Source organism: Typopeltis vanoorti, chromosome 19 (assembly GCF_054136105.1).
Source record: "Typopeltis vanoorti isolate ZY-2024b chromosome 19, IOZ_Tvanoo_1.0, whole genome shotgun sequence".
In the NCBI taxonomy this organism is placed as follows: Eukaryota; Metazoa; Arthropoda; class Arachnida; order Uropygi; family Thelyphonidae; genus Typopeltis; species Typopeltis vanoorti.
This window is the reverse complement of record NC_143567.1, coordinates 34,859,627-34,885,236: the sequence shown is the minus strand read 5'-3', so window position 1 is coordinate 34,885,236 and position 25,610 is coordinate 34,859,627. Positions and strand designations below refer to the sequence as shown.

Genomic DNA, 25,610 nt, shown 5'->3' with positions numbered 1-25,610 from the left:
TGGTATACCTTCCACTGAAATTCTTATTCTTTCTAAAGGACATGATTTACCATCATAAGAAGATATTTTATTTAGATTTCCTTTTTAATACTGAATGGAACTTATCCACTCTCTCTCTCTCTCTAGTGAGGATGCTATTAAACTTTGTCTGTGCTACTGAAATCAAAACTTCCACCTATAAACATCTCCTTGGCTGAAATGAAAGCAATACAATCCTTAAGATGAAATAGTCATCTTATTATTAGAAAAGCTGAGAAGGGGAAAGCCACAGTAGTTATGGATACTGCAAATTACAAACGAAAAATACTACAGGATAGGTTGGTATACCAGGAATCTGATAACAGCTCCCATCAACAGTCAACTCAGAAAAACAAATTCACTGCTAGATGAAGTTGTAAGCCTTGATGGAGACATCATAGAAAAACTTAAAACTTATTTTGTAGAATTCCTCATTTCTATGGTCTACCTATGATCCATAAGGAAGACATTCCTATTCATCTGTTGTTGACTGTATAGATTTGCCTACTTACCACATACGAGGGTGGGGGGGGGGGGTCTGGAATGTTCTGATAAATACCTAGAACAAAAATGATATTAAAGCAACTGATATAACCACAAGAAAGAGCATACTAGAAGCAGAGTTATGAAGATAACTTATGCTCTTATATTCTCGTATGTTCTTTCTTGTGGTTAGATCAACTGCTTTAATATCATTGTTGTTCTAGGTGTTTATCAGAACTTTTCAAACCTACCCCTTGTAGGCAAAGTTTTTGTGTGTTTACTAAAAACTCAGATTGGTAACTCCTACTGCTTAATAAAAATATTCATCCAATTTTCTAGATAAAGTCAAAAATCTCTCTCTCCAATTCACTGATTTAATGGTCTGTTTCAATACAGAATTGCTCTTCACTAGTGTACTTCTAGAAGATAAACTGCATCTGCTTTCACAAGCCTTTCTACAGGATACAGTGAAATTGTTTGACATTGTTATTCACTCTGAATATTTCCTTTGTCAAAAACAAGTTTTACAGTCAAGGTGAATAAACTGCCATGGAAAGTCCACTCTCTCCAGCTCTCATCACTTTCTATTTGGAGCATTTAAAAGGCATCCTTTTCTCATGCACACACCTTTCTTTCCTACACACCTGCAAGCCTTCATTTTGGGTTCACTACATAGATGCTGTTTTTGAAATCTGACCCCATAATGAAGAAACGTTTCCTGCCATTTTATCTCACATAAATAAACTACATCAATGAATTAAGTTTACTATGGAAATAGAAAAAGACAACAATATATCCTTCTTATATATCCTATTCATCTGCTCATGATCGGGTGAATTAATCACTTCCATTTCTCAAAAGCCCACTTTCACTAGACAATACATTCTACAACAATTTACTCACATTCCCTCATGGAAGATTGGAACAATCAAAACTTTATTATAATATGCTCACACTGTATGTTCTATGCTGCAACAACTACAACAAGAACTCTTAAACATCAAATGATATCTCAAACTCAATGGCTGCTTAGAGTGGACCATACAGCATTTTTTTTTTTTTTAATTCCTATAATCCTACCTTGAATAACAAGGAAATGGTACATAGAGTCCTCATTTCTGGCATCTCAGAACCAATTTTTAGAATTCTTAAGAAATATAATCCAGTGGCTACATTTATTCCTGTCAACAAATTATCATGATGGTTTCCATCTTCTAAAGATACACATTTGCCCTCTTGCTCTTCCTAGTGTCTACCTGGTTTTCCATGTGACTGTCATCATTCTTACTTTGCAGAAACTGGACTTTCAGTGGAAAAGAGAATAAAAGAATACCAGTCTTACATCATCAACAGGAAATCTGAGAAATCTTGCCTTGCGCAACATGGAACAGATGAGGATCACAATATTCTACAGTCTCAAATGCACTTACTCCATCTTTGTTGCTATGAATTTGAATGTTTTTTAAAAGAGAGCACGGAAGGCTTACTTTACCATACAAATTTGAATTGGAACGACTGCCTCTCACTATCTAAGATATGAGAGAGGACTCTTATTTTAATCATGCATCATTAAAGGTTGTTTTTTTTTAATTAATAATACAGTTAATTAGCAACTAATAATACAGTGTTTCCTCAATTATACCTTTGTGTTGTTTTATATATAACTTCACACGGATTGCTTTCTACTTCGTAATTAACTAAAGTAGTTACTGATGATGGTGTGTAATTTTCAGGCTAAAAATATATGGCCCTTTCAAAAAATATTATAGACTTATTATTATTATTATTACGGGCAACTCCAAGGAGTCATTAGACTCATCGAGGGAGGCCCTGAACACAATGTTCATCAACTATTCAACATTCACACAGTATCTATCATACTTTGCCTTGAACTCATTGACAGTCACAGCACCCACAATAGACTCTGGCAGCCTTATTCCACTCATTCACCACTCTAAAAGCAAAAAAATCTAGCTCTAACACGGTTAGGTTTTTTTTGCCTTACTAACCACACTCTTTCCCAGCATCCATGGATGGCCCCTAGTCCTCCCACTACTAGTCCTGTTCTCAAAAATATCCTCTGAATTAATTCTACAGAAACCCTTCAGTAATTTGAATGTCTGAATCATATTCCCCCCCCTCTTCTACCTATCAACCATTTTCTGCAACCCACAAATCCTCAACCTGTTTTCATAAGGTTCATTCCATAAACTTGCTATCATCTTGGTCACTCGCCTCTGGATCCTCTCCACCTCCTCCCCATCCAGAAGAAACTCAGGGAACCAAATCTGGGCACAGTAGTCGAGATGGGGTCTTATCAAGTCTTGATACAGAAGAATGATAACTTGCTTGTCTCTACTCATCAATGTATTTTTTAGCAGCCAAGTGATTTGATGAGCTGATTTAGCCACTTTTGCAGTCTCCCTATCCACCAACACTCTCAAATCCCTGGCCTCATCAATCTCCTGGAGTACCGTTCCACCAATGTGGTATACTGCTGCTAATCTTTTCACCCCAAAATGCATAACATTTTGTGTTAAAAAACGTTTAATTTTCTTGACCAAAAAGCTCTGGAATGACTTTTAATGGGATTATATTGATCAAGTGAATATAATAAACAACTACGTTATACCAACTAGTTTCACCAACTAAGGCTGTTGGCATCTTCAGGACACATAACTGATGTACGGCACTAAAAATGTAAAAAACTGTTACAAACTATAATCAACAGATTCCAATTATATTAAACAAAGAACAGAGCACATACAATACATGCATAGAACGTGCATGATATCACTTGTTGTTATTTAGGAACGTTCTATAGTTGAACATCATGTTCAACTATAGAATGTTCCTGAAGATGCCATCAGCCTTAGTTTGTGAAACTAGTTGGTATAACATAGTTGTTTATTATATGCACTTGATCAATATAATCACATTAAAAGTCATTCCACTGCATAACATTACATTTTGCCCCATTAAATTGATATCCATTCTCCTTAGCCCAGTCCTCCAATCTATCCAAATCATCCTGCAAAATTCTGACATCATCTGCATTCAACTATTGCCCTACCCAACCCTGCATCATCAGCAAACAAATGAACTGTTCCTCTCAGATCCCCTCCTATATTGTTAATGAACAAATCAAACAGCAGTGGTCCAAGAGCAGAATCCTGGCACACCACTAGTCACTGTCTTTTGGACTCTACTCCTGAATAAACCACTCTCTGATATCTCTCCATCACCCACCCATCCACTTCACCAACCCCATATCCATCCCCACATGTTGCAGTTTATGGATTAGAATTCCATGTGGTATCCCGTCAAAGGCCCTAGCCAGGTCCAGCAGAATCACTGCAAACCCATCACCCCCATCCAGTTCAGCCATCACTGTGTTATAAAATTTGAGCAAGTTACTGAGACATGTTCTACCCCCCCCCCACAAAACCATGCTGCCCCCTCCAAAAAACAGCATCTCATCTTCATCAATCCATTCCTGCATTTTACTCTTGACTACTTTCTCCAAGGCCTTGACAATGACTCCTGATATGCTGATTGGTTAGTAATTTGCAACAGCTGTCTTGGATCCTCCTTCATGCAGTGGAACCATTTTCCCCTCCAAGACTCAGACCGAACAATATGGACAAGGGCACTGACAATTCTTTAGCCGCTTCACATAAGACCCGTGCTGGTATACCATCCAATCCCACAGATGCATTCACATTAAGGTTTATGGGAATTAAAACGGCTGCCAGGTGGCACATACTGGACAGATGTGTGATAGTGAGCTCACAGCTAAGTCATTGTTTTAATATTGATTTAATGATATTTTGATTTATTTTTGATATATTTATACCATGTATAATAGATAAACTATGTTATTCATGACACTGATATGAACAAGAACAATGCCAGTCAAGACACCATCATGCAGGGGTTTTGAAATGGGAAGTACTAACTTCCACTACATGGGTAGTGGAAGTTAGTACTGAAAGCTATGAAACCTAAAGTATTGGAGTGAAGAGTTCTGGGTTTAATCAATGGTGAAAGAAATGTGATTGAAAGTAGTGATAAGATAGAGTATTTGAAAGTTGTAGTAGCGGAAGTTCAGGAGAATGTAGAAGACTTGAATAAAGAAATAACTTGATTGCATGTTATTTTTCACAGGACAAAGCATGAGATTAAAACGGCTGCAGAAACAGCAAGAAATTAGTCAAACTGAGAACAGAAAAAAGCAAGAGGTCTGAAGCAAAAAAGAAAATGGTAAGAATAAACAACAGAAAGAGCATAAAAAGTTAATTCTTATGGCGATTCTATGATGGGGGTTACTTCAAAATCTTGTTTCCCTGCTTTGAAAATTAATAATATTAATAATGCTATAAGAATGCATAAAAAGGGGAGGATGAATGAATTGATTGTTTTGGATGGAACCAATGACTTGAGAAGAGAGAAGTATTCTAAGAGGGAGGATACAAAAGAGTTATTGGAAAAAGTGAAAAAGAAGAATGAGATGGTAAAGTATGTAAGTCTGTTTCCATGCTATGATAAAGGCGAACTGAGAAAGAGGGTGATGACTAATACACTGAACATGCTAATATGATGAATCAACATATAGGTTATGCAGAAAGAATGATATAGAGTTTGTGGACCCATGGCCTGAGTTTGATGGATATAAAAGAGCATGGAAGCATAAAGTCAGGAAAACTAAATAAATGAGAGAGAGAGAGAGAGATAGTGTGTGAAGGCATCCATAAAGCAAATGAGTGTGAGAATGCCCAAGTGCAGAATCTAGTCTCTCAACAAAAAATATTGAATAGGGTAATAAATTCAGGAAGTAAAGGTGGTTGGGGACAGGCCTACAGAGATGATGCAGTTTCTATATATTAATGCCAGAAGCATCAGGAACAAGAGGGAGGAGTTTTTGTTTTTGTGAGGTTGCACTAACATTAGTGAGACTCAGGGAGGACAGAGTATACAGGATAGGGGTGGGGTATTGATGATGATATCAGATGAATTGCAGCCAACAAGAGTAGGAATCATTTGTGCAGATTGCAGTTCTTTTGAGTCAATCTGGTGTGAGGGTGAGACCAATAGGAAAAATATAAAATTGGTTGCTGCTATAGGCCAGGGGGGTGCCAGGGATGATTTAGAAGATATGCATCGGCAGATCAGTACAATGAGTGCAAGTTGGGTAATTATTATGGAAGACTTCAACTTTAGAGACATGGATTGGAAAGGAGAAAGATCACGTAGCAGGAAGGAAATGGAATTTATACACTTACTGAGAGATAATTACTTGAAAAAGAATGTGATGGAGGGGACTCAGGATACAAGAGTACTTGATCTTGTTACAGAATCAGAACACTTGTCCATAACTAAGGTGGCTATATTGCCTCTGCCTGGAGAAAGTGATCATGTGGACTTGACATCAGAGGTAGCAAAATGTGGAAATTTCAATTAAGAAGGGGAGTTGTTGGTATATGTGGAACTACAAGGCAGGTGATTATGATACACTTAGGAGGAAGCCAGAAGCAAAACCATGGCATAATGATCTGCAAGGGAAGGATGTTCACAGTGCATGGTGGATAATGTATGGTGACTCTTTAGTAAGAGGTGTGATAGATGAGAGTTTGACTAAATTGTACTTACCGGGTTTTCTTGTTTTTTTTGTGTGAATTTAAAAAACCTTATGGCACATTTATCTCTTAAAGAACATCATACAAAAAAAAAAAAAAGATATATGGCTCATACTATGAGACACAAAAGTCTTCAGAAAGATGAATTAGAGAGAATGAAGAGAAAAAAAAGGAAGAAAAATGGAGGGGGGGGGGATAATGAAAACAAGTGGCACATGTTTCAAAAACATAAAGGACTAGAATTATGTAGAACAAGAGAATAACCCAAGAAAGAAAAGAAATTCAAGATCTATAATAGTCTCCATCTCCTGAATGGAGAAATCCCAAGTTTAAAAATTGCAGTTAAATAAAAGCAAGTAATAGAACATAGCTTCTCATTTTAAACTTGGGATTTCTTTCATTTAAAAGAAAATTATATTCACTCCTCCCTTAATCCCAAATGATTCACTCTCTCAAGAAGAAAAGCTTGAATATAACAGAACAAAATTTATATCACTATTTTACAGAGACATATTTATCAACCACTCCATCAAGTAATGTTCAAAAAAACATAATGAATTTTTGATATTAACCGATTACAGACATCTTCTAGTTAATATTCTGCTAACAGGAAACTTGATGAAAGAGTGTTATCTAGATATTCATTCATCACCAAGCCTTTGCATCCAAACAATGCAATGGCAAAACACACAACTAAAGTAGTCTAAATAAACCCTTAAATAGCAAAGAACTTTCAGATCATTAGTTTATATTGATTCATTAAGAATCACAACTAGGTTTATTCTTTCTGAATTGAAAATGTCTGTAAAAATGCACTTTGCAGAAGAAATCAAAATTATATAAATACCTGTATAATTACTTTCTGTAATACAAACACATCAATACGAGCACCAGATCGTCGATAATTTTTTAAAATCGAGTCCAAAGCTCCTTGTGGCGCAAGGTGCAAAACAAGAGAAAGAGGTTGTGTACAGACACCAACAAGAGGTACAATATTGGAATGCCTTAGTGAAAGCAAAATGTTGAGTTCCTGTCGTGCAGTACAATAGGCTTTGCATGCATATTGTAAAGGATCTCTCTGCCACTTGTTCCAAGCTGCCTATGAATAAAATTGTAGACTAATAAAATTTTACAATTTTTAAAGACCATTTTCAAAATTGCAAAGTATTCTTATTTTTTTATATTACTAGTAGAATTTCAAAAGGTTATGATAAGAATTTTGCTCACATAAAAAAAAAAATAAATAAATATAAAATCCAGACAAACTAGAGATAAATATGTACAAAAATACACTTTATGATTGTGGATTTACAGTTTTGTATGAGGTAACAAAGCCTGTGAAGAGTAAGTGTGTGTGTACATGCATGCTTGCAAGCACATGAAATATTAAAGTCAATTTGTCTTTTAAGGATGAAATGTTAGTCTACTTTAATAAATTAAACTTCCACCTGAAACAAACGCGAGTATTAGATGAAAATTCTTATAAAAGCTTCCAAAGATGTTAATAATTTGAGGTAATAATATGGAGGTATCTATATGATAAACTCTAAAAAAAAACAATGCTTTATTATACAATGGATTTGCAAACATTCTGATAATTGTGAAGGGCACACACACACTAGTATGGCAGAAGAAGCAGCACAAAAGGTTCCAGAGTTAGGCCATATTGGAAAACTGAAGAGACAAGGAAATATTAACTGAGTGAAAGAAGGAGCAAGAAAATGCAATAAGGGATAAAAATGATGTCCTGCTAACTAGAGAAGATAAGATTGTTGAAAGATGAAGAGAGTACGCTATTATTATTATTATCATCATCAGACCTCCATGGAGTCAAGACCTGGAAAGATCTCGGTTTGAATCTCCCATCAGGATGCCAGCCAGGTTGGCCGAGTGGCTAGCATATCCGCTCTCCAGCCAAAAGGCTGCGGGTTCGAATCCTGTTGTGGGCATGGATGTTCGTGATCGTGTGTGAAAGTAATAGTGGTGGTAGTCAGCGGTAGATGGCCTTGGTGTTAGATGATGAAGGTTCGTGGAGTAGTGTGACGAGAGTTGTAGAGTTGATGCCCTCCCTCGATGAGTCTTTGGACTCCCTGGAGATGTGATGTAATAATACTTTTATCAGGGCTTTTCAATTGAAAGTGAGTGAGCCAGTTGCATATGGAGATGATAGGGTTTTTCCTCCCAGAAGCTTGAATTTTTCATTCTACAAAGCAGGCAAACCAGCGATTAGAACATATGCAATTAAAAGACATAATACATTAGCCTCATAGTCTGAGTTGCTTCAGCCGTAAATCAAAAATCAACTAACCAATCATTACAGAGGGTCCGCCTATTATACACAAGGTAGCTCATCAAACGTGCCTAAAACTCATTCACTGTTTTAACAATTACCGCAATCTCAAGCAATGCATTCCAGTCACTTACTACTCTTCATGCAAAAACCTACCTTTATACAGCTTCCAAGGATGGTTCTTGTTCCCCCCCCCACACCATTTACCTATTTACCATAACACCCTCTGATGAAATGATCAATCCTTGATCCTCACATGTCCCTTGTTATGTACCGTCTAAGGTAGTCATCCTTCAAAAACTTAGTTCTGATTGCCCCTAGATGCCATCTTTTCATTCCAATTTATGTTACCATAATTAAAATCACCTATAATAATCACCTTTTTTATTTGATATGCTAATCTGCCTATATATTTCCCTGCCACTCTGTAACAACATCCAATTAAATATTTCATTCTGTCCATCTTTACCTCACTATACTGCCTGAAAGCTATTGATAAATTTTGCACTTGCAAAACCTCTACTATTATCAATAGCACATCCTTACATTTCCATCTATTGAATAAAATCATACTGAGGATAACATTTCTATAAACAGTGATTTTTGTTTTGTCATAAAACAGGTGATGCCATGCATTCTTTGTTAGCAGAAAAGTTAAAATTAAAACAATACCACGTTCATATGTCATGTGTCATTGTTAATACAGGTGCAGTATGCCAGAATGTCCTCCTCATCTAATCAGTTTACTTAACTGCATTTTTGTTAATTATTATATATCAATTATGTATCTACAGTTCAAATCAATTTAGGTATGCCCGATGTAATTTCAAAGTCTAAATACAAATCTGTCATTCAAAAATTTTTCACCACATAAACTTTTGTTTCTTTCTTTTTAGAAGATATTTGCTTTTCGCATTTTTAGAATATTTCATCCTGAATTAGTTAATAATAATACTAAAATTATGTTGTTGTTGTTTTTGTGTGTGTTTTTTTGTAGTTGGAGTAATTTTTGAAACTTACTCTAACCTTTCATTCCATACCCTGGGTGAAACTTTGAATGAAGGTATGGTTTGAACATGCTTGAAGATGTCTCATGTTAAATACCACAACAAAAACTAGTCTAAGTTCTCACAGATGCACTATCTCTGAATCATTCATGAATGTCACATTTAAAAGTTAATGTCTGTGTATCAGGTGTGGCTCATTTACAAGTCTTAACCAGTGACAATATTACCTCCATGCCAAAGAAACATTTTCATTACTTTGGATATAAAATAGGAGACCAAGATAAAAAAACATCCCCCCTCATTAAAATTGACTCCCACTATAACAATCCATTTAAATAAATTCACCTCAGTGAAAAGGTAAAGATTTTAAGTCTCCTGCCATGATAGAGATGAACTGAGGAGGGTGTTGCTACCTAATGAGTCTATACATAGGTTGTGAAAGGACTGATGTAATATTTGTGATCTTTGTTTGATGGAAAGAAGAATTTGTACAATATCGATGAGCTGCATCTAAATAGTTATGGTGTTAGGCATCTAGAAAGATCTTTATTCACTGAGCATGCTACAGTGAAAATTCAGGAAAACTTAAGCAATTAGGATGGAAGTAGGTGAGTCTATGTGAAGACATAAATGAGACAAGCAAAAATACTGAATAGGGTAGTCAATTCAGAAAGTAAAGGTGGGTGGAGGCCTAAAGAGATGCTGCTGTTTCTATATACTATTTCCAGAAGTATTAGGAACAAGAGAGAGGAGTTTTTGGCATTGGTTAGTGTAACCCTGCCAAAAGTTATAGGTATCAGTGAGACTTGGTTAACAGCAGATGATGAAGTTACAGGGATAGAACGTGAATGGTTTAGTATTATCAGGGAAGATAGGATGGGGAGAGGAGTACTGTTGATGATAGCAGACAAACTACAGCCAAAAAAGAATAGGGAAGAAGAGGGGGGGAGGTGCTGTTTATTTGAAGCAGTCTGGTGCAAGATCAAGACCAGTGAGACAAAAAAATACAGTTGGTTGTTGCTATAGACCAGGGGGTTCCAGATGATCTGGAAGACATGCATCGGCCAATTAGTACAATAGTACAATGAGTACAGATAAAGTGATTATTATGGGAGACTTCACTATGGAGATATGGAAGGAAGAAAGATCACGTGAAAGGAAGGAAATGGAATTTATACACCTACTGAGAGATAATCTGGATATATTAGCAGACTGGGCAAAGGAAAATGGATGTCATTTTAATCTGGCAAAGTGTAAGGCTATGCATTTTGGGGTGAAAAAATTACCAGCTGTATACCAAATTGGTGAAACTGTATTCCAGGAAATTAATGAAGTCAGAGACTTGGGAGTGTTAGCAGATAGGGAATTAAAGTTTAGGGGGAACATAGCAAAAGTGGATAAAGGAGCTCATCAGATCACTTGGTTACTGAAGAGTATTTTGATGAGCAGAGACAAGCATTATCAAATTTGATAATATTTGATAAGGCCTTATCAAAGCCTTAACGAGCTTTGATAAGGCCCATCTTGATTACCGCATGCATATGTGGGTGCAGAGTTTCTTGGTGATGAGGAGAAAGTGGAGAGGATCCAGAGACGAGTGATCAAGATGGTAGCAGGTCTACAGAATGAACCTTACGAAAACAGGTTGAAGATCTGTGAGTTAAAGAAACTGGTTGAACAGGCGAAAAAGGGGGGTGATTTGATTAAGACATACAAATTACTGAGGGGTTTTTACAAGAATTCAGATTAATTCAGAGGAAATTTTTCAGAACAGGTCTGGTGGTGGGAGAACTAGGGACCATCTATGGAAACTGAGTAAAAGTGTAGTTAGCAAGGGTATTAGAACTAGGTTTTTTCTTGGAGAGTAGTGAATGAGGGGAATAGGTTGCCAGAATCTGTTATGGGTGCCATGACTATGAATGAGTTCATAGCAAGGTATGATAGATATTGCACAAATGCTGGATAGTTCTTGACATGATGTTTAGGGCCTCCTTCAATGAGTATGAAGAATACTTGGAGTTGCCCTTAACCATGCTACCGGCCCAGACGTCTACAGACGTTAAGATTATCATGGATGCGAAGTGCATATTAAAATTGTAATACCACTGATATTACATTGAAATATATGATGGAAATGAAGCGTATGAGGATGCGTATTTGATCTATAATGGCCGGTAAGGTGGTTAATAATAATGATAACAATGATAACAACTTGAGGCAACATGTGATGGAGGGGACCAGGGGTGTATGTGAGAGCAATAAACCTGGTCATTGGATCAGAAGAGCTATCCATAACCAAGGTGGCCCAATTGCCATTTGGCAAAAGTGATTACGTGGTCTAGACTTGGGAGATTGTAAAACATGAGGAATAATCTGTCAAGAAGGGTATATGTGGTGTGGAACTATAAGGCAGGTGATAGTAGTGATAGCAGGATGTTAGTAGTGCATGGGATAGAGGTGGCCCAATTGCCATTTGGCAAAAGTGATTACGTGGTCTAGACTTGGGAGATTGTAAAACATGAGGAATAATCTGTCAAGAAGGGTATATGTGGAACTATAAGGCAGGTGATAGTAATGATAGCAGGATGTTAGTAGTGCATGGGATAGAGTTAAGGGTTATCTAGAGCAGGACTGTCCAAAACATGGCTCATGAAGTGATTTTGTGTGGCCCGTCTGTGGGTTTTGATTTTCACAAGAGAAAAAATAAAATAGCGATTTGAACTGAATGCATATAAAATATTTTAATTCTATCACTAATCGATAATCTCGATGTTGGTTATTTTATTTGGTGTTTTTACATCACTATACTCTCAAGTGTTTTTCAAATATTAGATGTGTCAAAGAAGCATTCTTACACTGTTTTGTTCTAACATGCATGCTCTGGGTGGTCACAGGGAATGTGAGTGCACGATTGGTGTGCAATTAGTGTTGTTTATTTGTTTGTTCAGCTATGGAGGTTGTGTCGCTGCTGCTCACTAAATTACTAGATACACATTGGATGTGGCCTTTGGATAAATCTTTTTTTAATGCAGCCCTCGGATAACCTAAGGTTGGACAGGCCTGATCTACAGGAATGCAATATTAAATTGTATACCTAAGGCAAGGAGGGTTAATGGGGTTGTACTACTCCTGGATTGATGAGTAGCATCATTATGCATAAGCTGCAGAAGAAGAAAATGCTGTGGAGGGTATGTAAGGAGAAGGATGACCAGCAAATTCATTAACAGTACAAGGCTCAGGCAAGAAAGCTGACTAGCATGGCAAGAAAGGCAAAATCAAATTATAAGAAGAATCGCAAGCAGTCCAAAGGAAATGAATAAAAAAAAAAAAGGATCTTTCCTTACGTGGCAAGTAAGAGGAAGAATGACAATGGAAGATTACCTTGAATGAGTGATGATGGTGATGAGATGACAAAAGCAGATAAAATACTGAGTGACCACTTTGCAAGGGTATAACACACAAGTGAATGTAATGATGTTACGTATGGGACAGACACTGATGTAGGAACAGATGGATGAATTGGAGGTTCTTAGGATATTGCAGAATCTCAATGTAAATACAGCTGTAGGATTAGACAGGATATCAGCTCAGGTTTTTCTAGAATGTTCAAGGGAACTGGCAAAGCCTGTGACTAGGATCTTTAATTTAAGTCTCAGCTCTGATAAAATTCCAAGAGAGTTGAAAGAGGACAAAACAATTCCTTGCAGAAGGAAGTTTCTAAGACTGTAGTAGCAAATTATAGACCAATCAGTATCATGAAAATCATGGGAACAACTACTGTGTTAGAGTGAAACTTTTGTTTAATATAAACCAAAGTAAATACTCGATGTTTCGACCTTAACATTAAGGTTATCATATGGAGTATACATCTATATACAAAGAAACAAGCTGAACTACAATCTAGATGATATGCTAAAGTTACTGATCAACCGTTAAAACTATTGGCCTGACCTCTAGTGAAAAATAAAGAAAGAAATAAAATAAAATACATATAAAATACTGTGTGATCACTCTGCAAAGGTATATATCATACAGGTGAGGTTAGTGATTACAAATGTGACAGACACTGATGTGGGAACAGATGGATGAATTGGAGATTCTTAGAATATTGCAAATCTCAATGTAAATACAGCTGTGGGATCAGACATCATATCAACTCTGAGTTTTTCGAGAATGGTCAAGGGAACTGGCAATGCCTCTGACTAGGATCTTTAATTTAAGTCTCAGCTCTGGTAAAGTTCCAAGAGAGTTGAAAGAGGGCAAATCAGTTCCTTGCAGCAAGTTTCTAAGACTGCAGTAGCAAATTATAGATCAATCAGTATCCTAGGCATGGTGGTAAAAGTACTGGAAAAAATTGATCAAAAAGAGAATTTAAGAATGGGTGGTCATGCATTAGCAATTTACTAACTTTTTTATAATAGATTAACAGCTGAGTTGGATAAATGATATAGCTACATTATGATTCTGCTGAATTTCACAAAGGCATTTGACAGAATACCACATGGAATTCTGTTACGAATTAGAACAAAATGGGGATGGATATGACACTGTTTATATGGATAAGAGGGTGGCTGCTAGACAAATATCAAAAAGTGGTATATGGAGATGCAGAATAAAGGTGAAAACAGGTGACTAGTGATGTGCTGCAAGATTCAGTGTTGGAACCACTAGTGTTTAATTTGTACATAAATAATATAGGAAATAACCTGAAAAGAAATATTCAGTTGTTTGCTGATGATGATAAATTAGGTAAAGTAATAATTGCAGAAGTAGAAGAAACAGAGGGGATATGATAGAATCATTCATGTTGCTTAAAGGGTTTTATAGGATTGATGCAGGGAAAATGTTTCAGCACTTGGCCAGAGGGACCAGTACAAGAGGTCTTCCCTGGAAGTTGAAAAAAGGTGTGGTCAGTATGGGGTGTGAAGACTAGATTTTTTGCTTTGAAAGTTGTGAATGAATTGAATGGGTTGCCAATCAGTTGTCAGTGCTTTGTCTGTTAATGGATTCAAGGAGGTATGATAGATTGTGTGGATAGTTTGGGTCTCCCAAAATGAGCCTTCGAACTCCATGGAGGTGATCGTACAATAATAATAATAATTCCTTCCAACAGGTGATACTTATGCTATTTTGTGATCTGATCTTCCTTGAAAGCGAATACCTGAACTCTAATCTCTCCTTTCTGGCTTTCTATGGTTTAAGATTTCATTGCTTCATTATGTATTATTCATATGCTGTCTACCATTCCCCCGTTTCTAAAAATCATTCCGACCTCTTTGGCTACTTATAATCAATACTTCATTTCCTGTAATCCAAATCCTCTAACAGTCAAGTTATCTTTTTTGATGAACTACGATGTACAAAACTCTATGTGGTTCCCTTTTTCAAGTAGGAAGAGAATTGTTTTTTATTTGTTTCTGGGAGTTAATCGCACAAGGATAGATATAATCATACTGTGTCAAAAAACATGTGAATATAAGGGACTTATATATGTCTAAGAACTATATATATACAAGTCGAAATTATAACAAAAAATTATAAATGAAACAATTCTTAGAAGTGTACTATTTAATAAATAAGTAAGAAAGAACCTCCATAGCTCAGTAGTATAGACAAAGCCCTTTGAAAAAGAGAAAGACCTGGGTTCAATTCCCATCTTTTCTGGTCTCTTTCGACTGAAGGTGAGTTAGTCGGTCTCACACAAAGGTAGAGGGTTTTTCGCCATGAAACTCAGTTGTTATCGTCTCTCATAACAGGCAAACTGGATCTATGAACACATGCAGATTTACAATCATAAAATATATATACCTAATTCCTCATTAGGAGGGCTCAACCCCCCCCCCCAAAGGAACATGGAAGAAAAGGGGGAGAACCTCATATGAATAAATAAATAAAACATAAAAATAGTGTAGAAACACAAATGTAATGGGTATAAAACAGATGTAAAAAGTATAAAAAAATTAAAATTCATAAACTGTACATAAATCTAATGTTTTTTTTTGTTTTTTTTTAAAAAAAAGCTATCTGCAATAATTGATGAGTCTGATAAAATCTGCGTGTGTAGGGCTCAGACAAATTATAAAAGTGACTAAATTAATGATTGAAGAAATGAAGTCAGTCATTTAAAATATGTGTGATGAATAGTCCAGAGTCACAAAACTCAAACATAGGCATGTCATCACCCCCTTAGGCAAAAGGAGTGGGTGAGATGACTATGACCTATGCGGAGCCAGGCAGGAACAACTTCCTCTCTTCAAACCCAGAGAATGATAGACTGCACTAGTTTTAATTTCAGGCATAACTTGGTAGAGCTTATTATGACTCTCTCTGTTCCAAGACAGCTACCACTGTGATAGGAGTTTTTGTCTGATAATCTGTGATGTTTGAGAAGGCTGATCTTGCTGCAGTATCTACAACCTCGATTCCCTTAATTTCAACATGGCTTGGAATCCAACAGAAGTACACACCAAAGCGTAGCTTCCATAACTGAAAGAGGAAGTGTTGAATTCAAGAAAGCACTGAATGTTGCTATAGCTCTAGACTTCTTGTCTGAAGAGAACTTTCCAAGTCTGAATATATTATACATCTTTGGTGGTGGTGGAATCTGATGTATTTGAGTGCAAGTTTTATCGAATACAGCTCTGCTGTAAAGTTGTTACACGTTAGTAGGATATGTGCAGATATGTTGTCTGGAAAGACAACACGAAGATCCCACTTGGTCCTCCAATTTTGAGCCATCTGTGTAGATAGGCACAAATTCAGAGTATTCTATGAATTTCGAAGAGCTGCTGGTAGACAACAGCAGGGATTAAAAATTTCATTAGCCTGCAGAAAGAAAAACTGCATGCTGGCATTTATGATTGCTACAGTGGAAGTCAATTTGGTGGAATCTCTGAGCCATGGTGTCTACCACTATTTTACCATGAGGGTGACAGCAATGTACAAATGTGCAACATTATGCTCGAGGATGGAGAGCCAGTGGGTGGCATATCTGCCTTTCATTTTCCAGATTTTTTTCCAACACTTCTTTGCTGTTGGTGTTTCTTGATATAGAAGAAGTAAACTGTATCCATGATTTCTTCTGGCTCTGATGTGTCTCACTCAGGCTCAAGAAATTGATTTTGTTGTTATTGTTGGGTATCTGCAGATAACTTAAACTTTCTTCTGGGTTTCTTTTGCTGCCATGCAATCATCATTCCACCATGGTTTAAGAAAACGTGGGAACCAACTAGATGTTTTAGGAATTGCAGTTGTGGCTGCTGCTATAATACAGTGTTAGCTGCTTCACTGCATTACTGATAGGAGATGAACTAACTGTTACAGAACCAAAAATTGTTAATGAGGAAAAGGTGGACCAGACAGAATGCTTAACTTTCCACCATTATATCTGTGATGTTACACATGGTTACCTATGTAGAAGAGTGGATATCATGAGAAAATGATTGCTCCCAAATAGGTTTGGTTGTGGTATACTGACTCTTTGCTTCTTAGTATGTGATGCACTGCTCTGTTTTTAACTTTTGTATCTCTTTATTGTCCTTCCATCTTTGACATGTTCAAGAGTATGTTGGGTGGTCTTCCTTACGGTCAGAGCATTTTAGTGTTTTGCTCTTGCAGTCTTTATTTTCATGTTCTTTACTGCTACACTGGGCACAAATGGCAGAGCCACAGCAGGTAGTAGTTTGAGAATAATCATATTTCTGACATTTAAAGCACCGGGGTTTTGGGATATAAAGCCATACTGAACAATTGGGATATCCTACTTTGATAGGTGGTGATTTTTGATGATGTTTGTAGTGGGAACTAGATGTCCATCTCTATGTACTACTTCTTACGCTGTCACTCCTTAATTCTTGAGTTCCAAGCATATCTCTTCATCAGGAACATCAAGGAGGACCTACTCGGATATTACGTCTCTAGAAAATTTTAAAATTTTGTGGGAAGGTGAGTGCAATTGGTATTCCCAATAGATGTTGTATGGAGTAAATTTTCTGATTGTGCTACTGTTAGCTGCTTCAATAAGGATATCTTCTGAATGCACTTTCTTTACATTTTTTGGAGTTCCTGTCAACCTTCCAAATCCTTCTGGATGAAGAAAGATATATTTTTCCAACTGGATGTTCTGTTGAGTGTATGATTAGGAAGAGTGGCATGTTTGTTTCAGCCGCTGATGTTTTCTGTTTCTTACATTGCTTTTCTGTTGATGATTCTATGGTTTCTGTATCTGTTTGGGTTTGTTGAGAGTCCATGATAAACAAGAGGATGAAGAAGTGTTCATTCTCAGGAAGAGTTGGATCCAGTGTCAGAGCTCCCCATCCATCCACAAATGGATGCCCACTCACTAGAAAGCAATGACTGCACTTAGGGGTGAAATGTCAGGGCTACCCTGGATGTTATACCATCACCACAGTAAACCATGGCCTTCTCCCCAGGCCATGAAGAAGAAACTTACTGCAACACTCTTTGACCTTTACAGGCAAGCCCACTAGCCAAATGATTCTGACAAGGCCATCCAGGACTGCTCATCTTGCCAAAGCAGAGGCCACCTGGCAGTGCAAGACTACCAGTATCTTCCCTTCCAGATATCTACGGAATCACATCACACAGCAAACATGTTGGCAAAGCATTATAGTGATGGTGGTCTGGAATACAGGATAGTAAAAAAAGACTGTCAAGTTGAGAGAAGAATATAGGAAGAAAAGCAAAGAAAAAGAGGAAGAATGAAATCGGCCAGTAGCATCACTGGGAGGTCCCCTCCACCATGAAGAGGTGCCTCACATGGAGGGGGATTGAAAGAGAAGGATCTAAAGTAAATCATTCATCCCACAACCAGAATTCCTGATAATCCTTTCCACAAAAACACTCTATTCTTTTCTTAACCCCTTCTTCTTCCAGGTGCACTGATCCTCTTGGTAATTCAGATCGCAATCTTATCCAAGTTTAGTCAAAAAATCATCTTTATTTTTCAACACGCCCTCCCCTCAGCCATTCATAACTATGTGTACTTCAGCATTACAACAATGCAAAGATCTGACACGTTTACCCCTTTTTTTGGTCAAACTACTATTTTTCATTGTCCAGATCTTAGAAATTATCCATGAAGGCATTCATTACCTACCTTGTTCAAAATTCCAACCAAGGCTTTCCATAAAAAAGTGTGACAAGGCAGTCCATGAAAAGAAGTCAGCTCATTATAAGTGGCCTGAGACAAACACTCCACATCTTATACTGAAGCCTACAACTAGCAAATCCATTATTAACAAGAGTAAATCTGACTGTGAAAGGTTTAAATGTAGAAAACTTGCCAATGTAAGTCATATCTTCTGGTCCTTGCAAAAGCTCATGATGCAGTTTAAAATAATTACAGCAGAAAGAGAAATAATTAAACAGCAAGCTTAATCATTTCAATATTTCATCTCTGTCACAGAGATATCCCCAGGATTACAATGTTAAAATTGTAATAAAGCACACACAAACACTCAAGAAATAATAAGTGGAAGAAATGAAATTATATTCAAGTCTTATGAGGGGTGCCCTCTTTGTATTCTTTTGGTTAGCTTTAGCTGTGGCAGAAGGCCTAAGAATTAAAGTTTCCCAAATTTTGAGAAGTTTAATAGAACCATATTAATCAAGATCACATTGGTTTTCTTTTTAAATTCTGCTGCAGATTCTAGAAAAAAGTCTTTCAAATTTGTATTTTTTGTGGTGAAGCATGGTAGATATTTCCCATTTGAATCTGGGAAAGGTGTCCAAGGCGTGGTCAGCAAGCTGTGACTAACATACTTATGGCAACAGATGAATTTTTTTTTGTCTTTTTCTTCAGAGATGTTAGCAGATCTCCCAGTTTGACTATAATACACCCTCTATCCAAAAAGAAACCGAACTTTTCGAAAATAGAAGAAACTAATGGCACCACCTGTTGTATCTTTTTGTTGCGGAAAGCAGAACTTTCATTAGTGTTCTCTCAACTGTTTATGACATTTGTTTCATTAAAAGGTGAGTTATAGTGTCAAGAGTGACAGTGTGTTTTGACGAACAGTTGGAAAATGAGTTTCAAACAGAGAGCTGCAACTGACTTTTGTGTTAAACTTGGTAAAAGTTTTACCGAAACACATCAAATGCTTCAAAAAGCATACGGTGATGAATGCTTATCCTGTACAAGTTTATGATGTTTACGAGTGGTTTAAGCGATTTCAAAGTGGTTGTGAGACGCTTGAGGACGACGAAAAGTCAGGCCATCCAAAATCTGGCCTGAGCGAAGTTAACATCCAAAAAGTGAGTGATTTCATCAAAGAAAACCTGAACTCGTCCATGAGATTGACTGAAGATGAAATGAGGATTCCAAAATCAACTGTGCACAACATTTTGATCAAGAGTTTGGATCTTCGTAAATTGAATTCACAATCTGTTCCCCACGAGTGGAACGATGACCAAAAAAATGTATTGAATTGAACACTGCAAGGACCTCATTAAAACCACTCGTAAGGACTCAAACTTCCTTGAAATGATCGTTATTGGTGATGAAACGTGGCATTTTGAGTATGAGTCAGAAACAAAGCACCAGAGTGCTGAGTGGAGACCACCAGAAGAGGGGCATCTGAAAAAACGAGAGAAGTCAAAAGTAAAGACAATGCTGATTTGTTTCTATGATTCCAAGGGCATTATCCACAAAAAAATTAGTTCTGCCTGGCCAAACAGTCAATGGTGAGTTTTATCTCAAAGTTTTGAAGCAAATGATAGTGAGAATTCGTTGCATACAGCATGAATATCGTGATGCAGGTAGCTGGTCACTTTTGCACGATAATGCACCATCTCATCGTTCGAACATTGTGAGACCGTTTTTGAGTAAAAACCAAGTTTGTATGTAGGATCACTCACCGTATTCACCTGATTTAGCATCCTGTGACTTCTTTTCATCCCCCCAACTTCATTTGCTGATGAAAGGAAAGTGATACAACACCATTGAAAACCTTCAAGCGGCAGTAACCATGACCCTCAACAGTATCCCAAAAACCGATATAAAAAGCTCATTTAATGAATTAATTAACCATGCCAAATGCTGTATTGAAGCTGAGGGAGAATATATTGATAGAAATAAATGATCTGAATAATTATAATTGGCCTGTGTTTTATTTTATATCAAAAGTTTGGTTTCTTTTTGGACAGAGGGCATATAAGCTTGAAGAACAAAAAACCTTTTAAACACCTGGAAGAAGTGGATCCTTAGGAGAGCAGAGAACGGAAACCAGCTTCAAATGAGGTCTGAAAGCAGTGCAGAGATTATATTCCTTTAAAGTTCTGACTACTTTTTTTGTGAAGTGCCCCAGATATTTAAAATAGTATTGCCATTACTGTAGCCTTTATGTTGAGAGGGGTGTGATGAAGTGGAAGGGACAGATTAGTGGAAGAAATGAAATTTGACTAAATGAAAACTAAAGTCTTATGTGTAATGTCCTCTATTGGTGATGTTGGCTAACCTTATAGATCTTTTTTTGCACTGTAACCATTGGACAGGAAGGTTTGGAGAATAAAAGCAAGTTCTACTGTAAGGAAAGCGCTGATCAATTCCTTATCAGCGGAGTCTTCAACCTCTGTTGAAGACTCCGCTGATAAGGAATTGATGACACCATATGAGAAGGGGGAATGATGGAAGGTTTGTGTATGTATCTACCTGTGTGGGTTTTCTGTAAACTGCAAAAGAAAGGGTGCCATTAGGCAGACATGTAATTAGAGTATCTAAAAAAGGCAGGCTGTTGTTATTTTCTTTTTCAATAGTGAACTGGATTCTGGGGTGCTGACTGTTGAGGTGGAAGAGGAAAGAGTCTAATGTGTCAGAGCCATGCTGCCAAATACAGAACACATCATCAATATATTTTAACCAAATAGAAGGTTCGAGATTGGCAGCAGTATCAAGAGCATGTTTTTCAAAATGCTCCATATAGAAATTAGAAATTAGTGAGACCGTTTTTGAGTAAAAACCAAGTTTGTATGTAGGATCACTCACCGTATTCACCTGATTTAGCATCCTGTGACTTCTTTTCATCCCCCCAACTTCATTTGCTGATGAAAGGAAAGTGATACAACACCATTGAAAACCTTCAAGCGGCAGTAACCATGACCCTCAACAGTATCCCAATGTGATGGAAGGTTTGTGTATGTATCTACCTGTGTGGGTTTTCTGTAAACTGCAAAAGAAAGGGTGCCAGAGAAGTACCTTCTCTTTATATAAGATGCCCTGCTAAGAGAAGTAACCTGAAGTTGTTTAAGAACTCAAATGTTTCAGTCCCCCCCCCCAGGCATATGGATTGCCAACAATTCGTATATCAAATTACTCTTACTCTATCCCATACTACGAGGATTGTTTGAAAAGTTTGGTAAAAAAATAAGTTAAACACATTTTTTTGGAAAAAATCACCTTTATTTTTCAACATAGTCTCCATTGAAGTCTATACATTTGGTTCAGCGAGTTTCCAATTTTTTCATCGCATCTAAAAATTCGGATTTGTCAAATTGTGCAAAACAGTGATTGACAGCCTTGATGACATCCTCGTTCGAAGAAAATTTTTTCCCACCAAGTCAAATTTTTAAGTTTGGGAACAAGAAGAAGTCACACAGGGACAATTCCGGAGAATACGATGAATGTGGAAACAATTCGAATCTCAATTCGTGCAATTTTGCCATTGCGATGGCCGATGTGTGGGACGGTGTACTGTAGTGCATCGATGAAACAGCATTTTTAGTGTGCCAATCTTGGCTGTTTTTTTTTCAGTTCTTCTTTTAAATGATCCAACAATGAACATAATAGACTCTTGTTATTGTCTTACCCTTTTCCAAATAGCCTATCGTGATAATTCCTTGGGAATCCCAAAAAACAGTGGCCATTACCTTCCCAGCTGACAAAACAGTCTTCTCTTTTTTCAGTGCTCTTTCACTGGGTATAGTCCACTGTTTTGACTGCTGCTTGGACTCGTGTGTGTAGTGGTGGATCGCAGTTTCGTCTACAGTCACGAATCAACACAAAAAAATCTGTGGATTGCAATTAAACATCACCAAACACTGCGTTGAAATGTCTTTTCGCATACATTTTTTGATCGACAGTCAACAATCGCAGCACTCATCATGCATACAGCTTTATCATGTGCAATTTTTCGTGCAGGATATTACACACCTGTTCAGTTGAGATGCCTACAATCTCAGCAATCCCATGCACTTTCACTCAGCGGTCTTCCATAATAATTACCATGGATTTTGTCAATTATTTCTTTCGTAGTGACCTCAGTCGGGCATCCGAAGCACACTTCATCTTCGATGGACACCGCGTTTAAACTCATTTATCCAAAAACATTAGTTAATGCTGGTGCAGAATCCCCATGAACTGCATCTAACTCGGCTTTGATCTGCACAGCCGCCCACTTTTTCAAATAAAAGTGTTTTATCACTGCAGGAAACTCGTTTTTCTCCATTTTTATGAAAAATGTGAATGTAGTCATTTTAAATGTTTGCCAAATGAGAAATTGCACGTGGCTAAAATTTTGCCAGGGGTCATCAAAAAGATGATATGTGCCGATACTGGTATGAATGAATGAATTGTGTTGCTGTCTATTGGAAATTTACCAAACTTTTCAAACAACTCTCGTAGATGCTAGTGACTCCGTCTTCTTTAAATTAGCCAAAAACTTTGCAAAATCTTTAATTTCACTTACTGTCCACACTTCTTATATAAAAAATTCCACATATTTGAATTCCTTAATCCAGAATATAGTTTTAAATAATATCATAGTGGGCTTTGATGGTACCTCCTTATTCACAAATATTCCCCTTTCTGACACTCCAAATTTACTGGAAAATGCTTCACTCCTGACAATATTGATCTGTTTAATTTTGCTATCCATACTGGTTACTTCTCTTTGAATTCCAAAAAAAAAGTGTCTACCATCAAACTACCAATCTATTGCTTTAGACAACCTCAGTGTTGTCTAAAGTAATGGAGAAGGTCATCAATTGTAAACTTCTTCACACCTTTAAAAATGTCAACTAATCAGTGACCACCAATATGATTTCGCCAATCAAGATCCACAGCAATCTTTGGACATTTACAATGGTGCACCTAAAATCTTTCTAAAAAGTCTTGATGCTATTCAAAAGAGAGTAGTTTGGTTGATTGATGAACCCTGTCGCTCAGACATTCTTCAGTCACTGTTTCATAATACACACACAGTTTTGGCACTGTGTCTATTCTACAGATATCTCCACGGGCTTTTTCAGCAGCTACCATCCATCTTTCTTAACCCTACAGCAACACAGGAAACAGTTTCCCAGCATCATTTTACAGTTGAACTGCCAAGTCATCTTTCATTTCACCTACCTTAAATCTGTGGAACAACCTTTCCTATGAAGTATGCCCCAAGGACTACAACTTTCAGCTTTTCAAGAGGAATATTCAAAGGATTTTAAATATAGGCCCTACACATTTCAAGTGTGGGAGTAATATAATATATCATAATTGAATCCAAGCACCATATGCCTACTTTAATTTTTCAACAAAAACAAATCAGGAAACTACTAAAAATACTTGGATATTAACGTCTTCTGGTTCCCCCCCTCTTTTTCTATATATCCAACCCATTATGTTAAAGGCCAGTTGTGAAGGGCAAGTCAATTATATTTCTATATATACTTTTATTTTTGTTTATGAGATAGAATGTTTTAGATTCATATCCACAATGACCTCAAAATCAATATTTTTGTGTATTCAAAATACTGAAGTGCAAGTATAAAAAAAATTACTGTGAACACACACATATATATAAATATATTATATATATATACAATAGATACAATTCTATATGTTAAATCAATCTCTTTTTCTTAATAATGAAATTTGATATTCTCTTATTTCACATTCTCTTATTCTTTTTAGTAATTAATAATTCCTAGTACTCTATATGTCTAACTTTTACATTCATTCTTATTAAATACAAAGGAAACTTATATGACAATATTATCAGGTAACCAAAAACGTTTATGAGATTTTCAGTAAAGTTAGCTGCCATGACTTTTTTTTTTTTTTTTTTTTTTTTTTTTTGTGGTGGTGGTAGTTTGCAGAGTGCAATTTTTTACATGTGTTATAAGACACAGATGCATGTCAGTAAATCAGCATGCTCTAACTTGGTGTATACTCTTTTTCTGTGACTTTGAACTCTTTTAAAGTGTTCAGTTGAACCTGGTGTAATTCAGGCTTGTTTGCTTTACATATTTAAACTTGGTTCGAAGGCTTCAGAAGCTTCCTGTAAGATATGTGTGGAATTTGGAAAAGATGCAGTAGCAGGGGGTGCTGAGCAAAAATGGTTTAAAAAATTTGTTTTTGGTAATGAATCACTTGAAGATGCACCACTTTCGGGAAGACCCTCCATTATTGATAATGAAGAATTACTGTACTTGCCGGCGTATAAGACGCACTTTTTTTCTTTGAAAATAGGTCTGAAAAACAGGGTGCATCTTATATGCCGATACTCGGTTTTTTATTATTTTCATTTCTGGAAATTTTCTCTGTTCCAAGTTACGCGATTTCTTTATTGCTTCCTTGCGGTATGTGTGAGAGCATTCCAGTTACGTAGAGCAGTGTGTCTCAAACTTCAGAGATTCGCGTTCATATGATTGGTGCGGTATTAACAAAAGATGGTGCTACTAAATGACAAAGACAAGCCGACAGTTGAGTTGAAATGCTAATTCTCTTCAACCGAATTCCTTATATAATATCTGAAACACATTCACTATATATTTCTTCATTTTAACACGTTCACTCAAACAAAACCATATATTGCACCGGCAACATATGGTTTTGTTTAAGTCATACAGCATTTTCTGTGGGAGGGGGACATGCGATTCATTAGTTAGTGCCGTTTTTATCCCAGTCTCTAATTGCACTGTTTGTTGAGAAACATACTGCACAGCCAGCAGATGTCTCTGGACCTTATTCAGTGATACAATAGGAACGTTTTACGATCTCGAACTTCACGGATACATTGAATTTTATTCTATGGGTTAATGATGCATAGCCAAAAAGCGCCACGGACCCCCTGAAGACCTTTCATGTACCCCCCCCCAGGTATGCATACCACACTTTGAGAAACACCGAAGAAGAGTTCAGTGGATGCGTATGCACTGTCATCGAAG

The 25,610-nt window shown here is 36.8% G+C and overlaps 1 protein-coding gene across 1 annotated transcript in view; it reads right to left on the bottom strand.

Moving 5' to 3' along the window:
• Window positions 1-25,610, bottom strand: part of Lrrk (Leucine-rich repeat kinase) — a 790,764-nt gene that overhangs the window by 153,625 nt on the left and 611,529 nt on the right. The window contains exon 27 of the mRNA XM_090409582.1: window positions 6,985-7,236. Within this exon, the coding sequence (XP_090265708.1) occupies window positions 6,985-7,236 (252 nt within the window). The remainder of the gene's footprint in view (window positions 1-6,984; window positions 7,237-25,610) is intronic.